We start from the raw sequence: 9,731 nt of genomic DNA, 5'->3' as shown, positions 1-9,731 counted from the left end.
ATTTTTATCATTTTTACAACGGCCTGTGGAGCCTGGTGGAGGCAAATACTCCCATACGCGCCTCATACGAACTTGAATATATACGCAGGTGTGACCCCACCTTAAACAGCAGTGTCTGTATTCAGACGAACATTCCATGCCAATAGTCCGAAAAGAAGGAACGCTAACGAGGAAATTTGGTGTCATGTTTTGTTTTACCCGAAACAAAGTGATGCAAGGGTTTGTTTTGTAAAGAGCTGGTGTACTCGCTCTTACGGTCGTTAACCCCAACTTATAGGACAGCTTTGTGTCAGCCCCAGAAGTTCACAGTTCTGCTAATATCCAAGTAGATCTACCGGTGGCAGTTGGTAAGTATCCACGGGTCGTGACAAACCCGGTGGCAAATCGAGATTGTTTCGGCCCATGGATACTGCCCACCTACCACAGTAGATCTGCTTGGAGATTACAGTTCGAACCCGTCACGTCAGTGCACACATTACAACTTATCCAACTCATACCAAAATCTCTGAAAAGGGCAGGTAGTCATAATGGTGTGAGGGGGCTTATGTCACAAACTTGAGTCGGGGCCAATATTGCTTCACATGTTGTAGTCAATAAAATCAAATGTGTTTGAAGGATACTGATGATTAATGGACTATGCAAAAGCCTTCAGGTCCGTACTAACTCGGAAAATTCCTGTGAATGCTAACTGTCCTATAAGTCGGGGTTAACGATCGTAAGAGCGACAACACTAGCTCTTTACAAAACAAACCCTTGCATCAGTTTGTTTCGGGGGAAAGAAAACATGACACCAAATTTCCTCGTTCCTTCCTTTCGGAGTATTGGCATGGAACGTTGGTCCGAACAAAGACACTGCTGTTTATCAACTGCTGTCGTACGCACAGGTGGCATTGGCCATGGGAAATGACACCTCACCTGCACACCTCAACCAATCAATGCTTCTGTACCCCGTGACGTTGCTGTAAACTACGCATTCTTCTTACAGGGCATTTTTCTTCCTTCTTATTCAAGTCCCGACTGTTGAGGGGTGGAAGTGCTCTCGGGCAACAGAAAGTGACGTTATAGATTTGTCCTTAGTTTGTTAGTCTGTTCTCGCTACAAGCTGACAATGAGCTCGGAGAAGGCCGCATACGCAGGCGAGGTTACCGGCCGGACCCGCCGAGACCGAGCCGCGGCCCGACCGGTGACGGTGGCCGTGGCGGTGGGGGCGTGGGTGCTGGTGGTGGCGGCCCTCGTCTTCCTCGCTCACGAGGTCAAATATGTGCGAGAGAAGTCCTCGCAAGAAGTGTCTCACTGCTACCAAGAAGTGCCTCAACTGAAAGATCAGATCCTGGCGCTGAAGGATCGTACCTTGGCTATGGAGATTAAGCAAGACGCCGCTATTGGGTACAAGGAGGAAGCGTCCTCGCACAAGGAGGAAATGACGGCCCTGAAAATCCACCTGTCGTCCCTGCAGACTCAACTAGACAGCGAACGTACGGAGTTACAGAAGGAGAAAGCTGACGGGGCGTCTCTGAGGGAGAGACTGGCTGTGCTGGAAACAAAGTTCCAACTCGGGCATGCTGAGGAACACAACTTTCGAGAGGTATTTTTGCCCGTAGCTTGCTTATGTTCACCCCCGTTAAACTCCGGCCCGCACGGTCCAGCTCTTGCCCGCACGGTCCAGCTCCGGCCCGCACTGATTCCAGCTCCGGCCCGCACGTTCCAGCTCCGGCCCGCACGGTCCAGCTCCGGCCCGCACGGTCCAGCTCCGACCCGCACGGTCCCTTTTTCACTAAAACATTAGCCAAAAAAGTTTAAAAGTTGCTCGTTTTAAGAAAATGTCGAAACGACATGCAAAACTTTTTAGCGCATTCGTTGGTTAATATGTTTACCCATCCTCTGACCAAATATGACGGCCCAAGACCCGCTGGTTTTTGAGATTACCCCATACCTCCGGTCGCGATACCATAAGTCAGGCGCGCCTAGGCATAGAACACCATGGCCAACGAAAGTTTTCGCTTTACGCACAGAAGGAACGCACGATCTTTAATAAATACAGATAACATGGATAACATGACTGTCCATTTTCACAACTTCAAACGGTAGTCCATGACCCGGTCCCTATTTGCGACACCCATCATGCCCCTGACTGCCCCGGAAGTGGATAACGCATCACCAACAGCGCGGGAAAATCTAACTAAGCAGGACCGTACAAAATATGGACATCTCAGGTAATCTTTATTTCGATCATAATAGCCTGTGCAAAGTAACATAACTGCTTGACAAAGTGCTACACTATACGTGCCCCCAAATTGCATTTATACACCTGTCGATATTTTTTCATCATTTATTATTTAATATCACTCATGTTCTGAATTAAAAGTAGATTGTTACTTCTCTCTGGACGCCGGATTTCAGACATTGTCCACCCATACGTGCTCAATGGAGTGTTCTTTCCAAGATATTTATCAGTATTAAAGCCTCTAAGCTATAATTTCTCACACATCAGTTAACTTTGTCACCTACCTTGGATAATTCTTAGCCAACATAGAGTTAAACTTGTTTCCAACCTTTAGAAGTGCCTTATTTGTTTACCCACAGCAATAGTACATCAATCGCTGCTCCACCTCTTGGAGTACAGTCCACTGCCAGAACACCTGCATGGCCCTGATTCACTACCAGAACACCTGCATGGCCCTGATTCACTGTCACAACACCTGGATGGCCCTGATTCACTGCCAGAACACCTGCATGGTCCTTATTCACTACCAGAACACCTGCATGGCCCTAATTCACTGTCACAACACCTGCATGGCCCTGCTCCACTGCCAGAACACCTGCATGGCCCTGATTCACTGCCACAACACCTGCATGGCTCTGCTCCACTGCCAGAACACCTGCATGGTCCTTATTCACTACCAGAACACCTGCATGGCCCTGATTCACTACCAGAACACCTGCATGGCCCTGATTCACTGTCACAACACCTGCATGGCCCTGCTCCACTGCCAGAACACCTGCATGGCCCTGATTCACTGCCACAACACCTGCATGGCTCTGCTCCACTGCCAGAACACCTGCATGGTCCTTATTCACTACCAGAACACCTGCATGGCCCTGATTCACTGCCACAACACCCGCATAGCCCTGCTCCAGTGTCAGAACACCTGCATGGCCCTGCTCCACTGCCACAACACCTGGATGACGCTACTCCACTGTCAGAACACCTGGATGACCCTGCTCCAGTGTCAGAACACCTGGATGACCCTGCTCCAGTGTCAGAACACCTGCATGGCCCTGCTCCACTGCCACAACACCTGGATGACCCTACTCCAGTGTCAGAACACCTGCATGGCCCTGCTCCACTGTCAGAACACCTGGATGACCCTGCTCCAGTGTCAGAACACCTGGATGGCCCTGCTCCAGTGTCAGAACACCTGGATGGCCCTAATTTACAGTCAGAACACATGGATGACCCTGATTCATTGTCGGAACACCTGGATGACCCTACTCCACTGTCAGAACACCTGGATGACCCTGCTCCAGGGTCAGAACACCTGCATGGCCCTAATTCACTGTCAGAACACCTGGATGACCCTGCTTCAGTGTCAGAACACCTGCATGACCCTGAATCACTGTCAGAACACCTGGATGACCCTGATCCACTGCCAGAACACCTGGATGACTCTGCTCCAGTGTCAGGACACATGGATGACCCTGCTCCACTGCCACACTACTTGATGTGTGAGTTATGTGGTAAAACATTCCAATCGAATAAATATCTGGCCAGGCACAAGAGATGGCATGATGGAGAGTACAAGTGTACACGCTGTGATGCGAATTTTCATGACAATTCCAGCTTAAAGTCACACATCACTTTTATCCATTATGGTAAGCTACTTGAATGTGCCCAGTGCGACAAAAAATTCAAGTCAGCAGGTGGACTGAGGAAACATCAACAGCTGCATTCTCCCAAGACCCAGAAGTGTACTGTTGACAAATGTGACAGAGAGTTTACAGCGGCTGCTCCTCTCTATTACCATAGGGAAAAATATCATAGAAAGGACACCAGCAATTTCTTTGAGTGTGGCTCTTGCTCCAAGACATTCTCTTCTAATAGCAAGTTAGAGAGGCATGTGATTACTCATGATAACCTCAGGCCATTCACATGTGAAACTTGCCAAACTACCTTTAAGAGGAAGGACAGCATGGTCAGACACATGTCCACACATACGACTGTGTCATGTGGAATGTGTGGGGGGAAATACAAAGGCCAGCACCAGTACAAAAGACATTTGAAAACAAAACATTGATCACTCGACTTCATTTTCAATGCATTCTAAGTAAGATTAGTCACCCTCTTTATTCTGTAAACTTACATGCTGTTTTCAGTATTTTTTCTACTCTTTCAGACCATTGCAACACATAATGATGTTGTTTACAACTGCAGTAGCAACGTGCATGGAAAATACATGATTTGTTCCTGCTAACACTTTCATTCATTTTCTGTTATGTTCAGGTTAAGTTGTATATACATGACAAGCATTTATCTAGTTCCTATTCAATATGTTTAACAACTGTTAAACAGCAATTGGCATAACCAAAACGTAAAACCTTCTGTTACACAACTTTCTTCAGGATACACAAACTTTTGGGCATGACCAATACATCTCATTTGTTGCTCATGTGCTCACCATAAGAATTAAAAGTACAACAAGTCAACAACTGTTTCCATATGCATGGTATACATGTGTATCAGACATGTTAATTTGTAAGCATCTATAGATATGAGGTGATATGCATCATCCTGATAGTTATGTATTGTTAGCATGGGCATTTGGTTATCCACATACAAGTAAATAGTCTCTACCATGGGCATTTTGTTATCCACAGACAAGTAAGTAGTCTCTATCATAGGCATTTTTGTTAGCCACATAGAAGTCATTCAGGGGCATGATGAGTGTCGCAAGAGGAACCCCGTCATGGTCAGACCACCGTTTATTAAATTAACGTTGTGAAAATGGACAGTCATGTTATCCATGTTATCTGTATTTATTAAAGATCGTGCGTTCCTTCTGTGCGTAAAGCGAAAACTTTCATTGGCCATGGTGTTCTATGCCTAGGCGCGCCTGACTTATGGTATCGCGACCGGAGGTATGGGGTAATCTCAAAAACCAGCGGGTCTTGGGCCGTCATATTTGGTCAGAGGATGGGTAAACATGTTAACCAACGAATGCACTAAAACGTTTTGCATGTCGTTTCGACATTTTCTTAAAACGAGCAACTTTTAAACTTTTTTGGCTAATGTTTTAGTGAAAAAGGGACCGTGCGGGTCGGAGCTGGACCGTGCGGGCCGGAGCTGGGACGTGCGGGCCGGAGCTGGAACGTGCGGGCCGGAGCTGGAATCAGTGCGGGCCGGAGCTGGACCGTGCGGGCAAGAGCTGGACCGTGCGGGCCGGAGCTGGAGTTTAACGGGGGTGATGTTGCTACAACACGGAAGTAAATTCTTTCCGTGCATGGCTCTAAGTTCAATGAAGCGTGAATACGTTCTTGTTTTTAATTCAACCCTATAACAATAATGGCTTTGCCCTCGGGAGGGAATAGAATTTTCACTCCTTTTTATCCAGTTCTTGAATGAACTGTTATCTAACGTATCTTATTAGCTGCATGTCTAACCTCCATCGACTTAACTTTCTTTATGTCTGAAGGGCGGGAAGCCGAACCAAGCTGACGATGTCCCTGAACACAACGCCACCTTGCGGAGGTACAGGCGATCCCCCAACTCTGTCACACCTTACGGTATGTATGTTAGCTGAGTTTTGAGAGAGAATTGTGCTTGTTGATGCAATTTTGTCATATTGTGATCATTTCCCTTTTAGTATAAACAGTTTACACGTCGTTAAATTCTAAAGTTGGCGCTGTTGTCCGATATGCCGCGGGGAAATTTTACAATAGCCCCCCACGCAATAGATCAGTGATCGTCCAACTCCGTTAAGCTAGGGACACAACCCGCCGTACGTACAAATACGTGCTGTCTACATGCCAAAACGTGGGCAATCTTTTGGTATCCGTAAGTGGTAAGTACCGTCTCTGTACGAACTCGTAGGAAATTCGACGGATTTGGGAGCACGCAGACACGCCGTAGAATTTTAAGTGCATGCAGCACTTTCTCTGCGATCGGGCTGCGGATTCGCCCCTGTACAGCCAATGAGCGCACAACGCACTGGCTCCTTGAGTTTTCTCACTTGTCAATTGTTGTACGGACGGCGCACGTAGCACGTGCGTGCTGCGCACGTGGTGATTGCGTGTTTCGTGCTTACTCCGCGCTTCACTTGTTCACCTGTGAATGCCGACGCAATGCAAACGTGGCAACCGCACAGAGACCGGACGTTGTAACCACGTGCAACTCACCTACCACTTGCGCAACGTACGATGAACACAACCGCTCGCAGCCAGTCGTGGCGTGCAGACAACGTACTTACACCTTGCGCAACCGTGCAAGTGACGTGCGTTGACGTACTCCCTACCTGCTCTTGCCAGTCGTTCCCCACGTTTTCAGAAATACGTGGCGGACGTGGCCTCCCAAACAAACGTACGGACAAATTGCACGTACGGCGGGTTGTGCACCTAGCTTTAGCGAGGTATAGATGGCTTCCCCAGCCAAACCGATTTTCGTTTGGCGCGTCTTATGTGTTTTGTTACGTTTTATATTGGATAAATGGAAAAAAAGTGTTATTTTTTCGCTATTTCTACGTAGTTTTTGATGAAACGGACGAAAACTTCACGATATCCGAGCTGGTAATGATATCAACTTACACGGTGTAAACCTCGATCACTGCAACTGTTACAGGTCCCTTCCGAGGTGCTGAAGGACCGGCCGGACGAGACGGGCGGGACGGCCGTGATGGTGTTCCCGGGCCGCCCGGGCCTCCGTGCGGGTGTGGGGAGCCGTCTTGCAAACAGGTATGGCATATATAGCCTTATAAGCTTGCGTATTATTGAACATTGGGCGGAGTCGTTTTATGATCATTGTGACACGTTTCCAAATCCAAGAAGCCAAATTGAATAAATAATGCAAAAAATAAAAAAAAAACTCTTAAAGGGACTAAAATTCTTTGTTTTGGCGTCACGTTTTGAACAGCACATGCATCGCCATCATCATCTGCCGTAATCAACCAGTGCTCTCTGACATATATTTGTAAACGTAGAGTTTGTTGAAGAGAGAAAGATTACAGCTAAATCACAAATGTTTTCAGGGTCCTCCTGGACAAGAGGGCCCGCCTGGACCACCTGGAGTAAATGGATCATGTAAGTTCCACGTTTGTGACCACAAGTCCTGCTCTCGTTCACATCATCATGGTCTCTATACACTTCAACATTTGTGCTGCTTTGTTAATACCTCAGGTATAGGTGTACACATGTGGCAAACAGACTTGGAGTAGGTAGTCCTAGATCCTCTTAGTAGTCAAAATCATGTACAGCACATGTGTTGTATCCGTCTAAAGACTTTAGTTGGCATGCTAAGGGATATTCCACACTTTAAATGAATATTGAATGATTTACTGTCTATTATTGTACCTTCTACATTTTCTCTACGTTTCCTCAATCAGGCACAGACTACGTCAACTACCGTGATGTACTGGCACAGAGCATCTGTACAGCGGTCACCGACCGAGGAGCATACATCTTCGCCATCCGTCGGGATTGTAGTCGTAACGGGGACGGTCAGACGTGCAACGACATATGCACCTCCCAGGAAGATGTCTTCAAGCAGGGAAGGTTTGTGCTACAATGTTGTAATTGAATGTCGAAATGTTTATTTTTTCAATTACAAAACTACCAGTTCAGCAGACAGTGATTCTTTCCTCTTTGAATATTTGAATGCACCAGTCCTTTTGTTCACGAAATGAGTTTGCTATCAAACGTCTTTGTTGAATGGCACAGTATTTTTTGTGTTATAAAGTCGTGGTTCTCTGTCACCAGAATTATCAAGATAAGTCGGTGTGGCTCTGTGCGCAAATTCTAGTTTTTGACAAATACTGTCACTGTATCTATCTGTACGACACGGCACTGCACCTCTCTCTCTCTCTCTCTCTCTCTCTCTCTCTCTCTATATATATATATATATATATATATAAATATATATAGACATATGTCTATATATGCAATATTTATGTGTGTACATGTGTGTGTGTGTGTATGTGCATATATGTGTGTGTGTGTGTATGCGCATGTGTGTGTGTGCGCGCGCGCGTATGTGTGATCATTTAGCCACTATATGATATATAACGTTAGTATCATGATTTGTTGATGATGATTTCTTTTCCACAGCACCTCAGAGTGCTTTGATGCCATACATGTGTACGGAGGTCGGCCTGTCCTTTCATCCGACCACAACACTGACGCTGGAAAAGTTGGCCCTGCCGCATATCGCTATCATGGTGGCTGTGCCCATCCCAGCTGCGGACCAAACTACTGTTGCTGTCGCGTTCGCTAGCTCTAGCATCTTACCAAGATTAGAGATTGTCAAGTGAATATATATCAAACAGCACGTCTAACCAATATCCGATTCAAATCCAGATCTATTAAATTCTTAGGTTATGTTCTTTTGTTTCCGAAAATAATACAAGGCACTTTCAGACATGTTTCCTTTGCTGTATTATAATATCCATCAATTAACAATTTATCACTTGAGCCGGGAAGAATCTTTCTATGTATTTCTCAAGTTACTAGTATTTTGTATTTGCTTCTACGTGACTTTGTCTGTTCGACATGCTGTACAATAAACAATAGAGAATTTCTGTATGTCCATATTGTCTCTGTGATGTTTGTGCAAATTCGGTGTGCTGCTCAATAAACAATCTAAACACTAATATCTCAGTGCATCTTAATGTTATGACTTTCTCCCGATAAAGTCATAACGATACTTGTACTTGATAAAAATATATAAACACATAACATACATGTTCTCAGATAATCTAGCCATTGCAACAGAAATTGATTCACTGTAATTTCTAGTGAGCGAAAGTTAGAATTCTTGGTTTGTCTCTGCCATATCATGTAAACTTAACGTTATTGTTCGAATGTATTATAGATCACATAATCTAGCTAGATATTGCAACAGAATTCAACTCATGTATTTCAAAGTGAGCAAAAGTTAGGAATCTTGGTCTGTCTCTGCTTTAGATTGTGTGATCGCCTATTTTTTCCTGACAGTTGATCTTCGAAAGGAATATCTTCTCGCCTTTCCGACACGTCTCGATCTATAGCTAGCCCAGGCTAAGTGTTTTCCTAATCTCCAAGCAGATCCTACGGTAGCATAAGATAGTATCAAAAGCTGGCAGAGGAGTGAAGCCGGCTTAGGAGTGAGTTTCGCTACATGGAAAATGGACACCTCTTGACTGACTACACTCCTTGGCCAGTTTGGTACTATCTTATGCCATTGTAGGATCTGCTTGGAGATTAGCGTTTTCTGACTTGCCTGATTTTCTTTCCTTTCATCGTGGTTTTGATGGAAGCTAATAAGTTAATGTGCTTTTCTCTTCTGCCTTTTTCTTCAGGGTCAGGTTTATTTGAATGGAGCAAGCATTCAGTGAACTCTCGGACCAATCTGCCCTATGTGTTGTGACTAGGCCTCAAAACATTTAGTCATTATGTGTTTATTCAAGTAGGAAAAGGTCACGTATACATGCATGCGAGTTCTTACTTGGACAGGATTAGTGTAGTGATGTGGTGTTGCATGCAATTTT

At 45.5% G+C, this 9,731-nt stretch overlaps 2 protein-coding genes across 2 annotated transcripts; both read left to right on the top strand.

Annotated features, from left to right (window-relative positions):
* Window positions 1-861: 861 nt before the first annotated feature.
* On the top strand, window positions 862-8,855 carry LOC118413834. The gene is made up of 6 exons (XM_035817403.1): window positions 862-1,585; window positions 5,691-5,781; window positions 6,833-6,945; window positions 7,239-7,290; window positions 7,593-7,761; window positions 8,314-8,855. The coding sequence occupies exons 1-6, from the start codon at window positions 1,109-1,111 to the stop codon at window positions 8,477-8,479; spliced, it is 1,068 nt and encodes a 355-aa protein (XP_035673296.1). The 5' UTR covers window positions 862-1,108; the 3' UTR covers window positions 8,480-8,855.
* LOC118413833 (keratin-associated protein 9-1-like) lies at window positions 2,045-5,382 on the top strand. Its single transcript, XM_035817402.1, has 2 exons — window positions 2,045-2,213; window positions 2,584-5,382. Exon 2 carries the CDS (start codon window positions 2,644-2,646, stop codon window positions 3,721-3,723), a length of 1,080 nt encoding a protein of 359 aa, XP_035673295.1. The 5' UTR covers window positions 2,045-2,213; window positions 2,584-2,643; the 3' UTR covers window positions 3,724-5,382.
* Window positions 8,856-9,731: the final 876 nt, after the last annotated feature.

This window comes from Branchiostoma floridae, chromosome 4 (assembly GCF_000003815.2).
Source record: "Branchiostoma floridae strain S238N-H82 chromosome 4, Bfl_VNyyK, whole genome shotgun sequence".
Lineage (NCBI taxonomy): Eukaryota > Metazoa > Chordata > Leptocardii > Amphioxiformes > Branchiostomatidae > Branchiostoma > Branchiostoma floridae.
The sequence above is the reverse complement of the archived record's forward strand: the minus strand, read 5'-3'. Positions and strand labels throughout refer to the sequence as shown.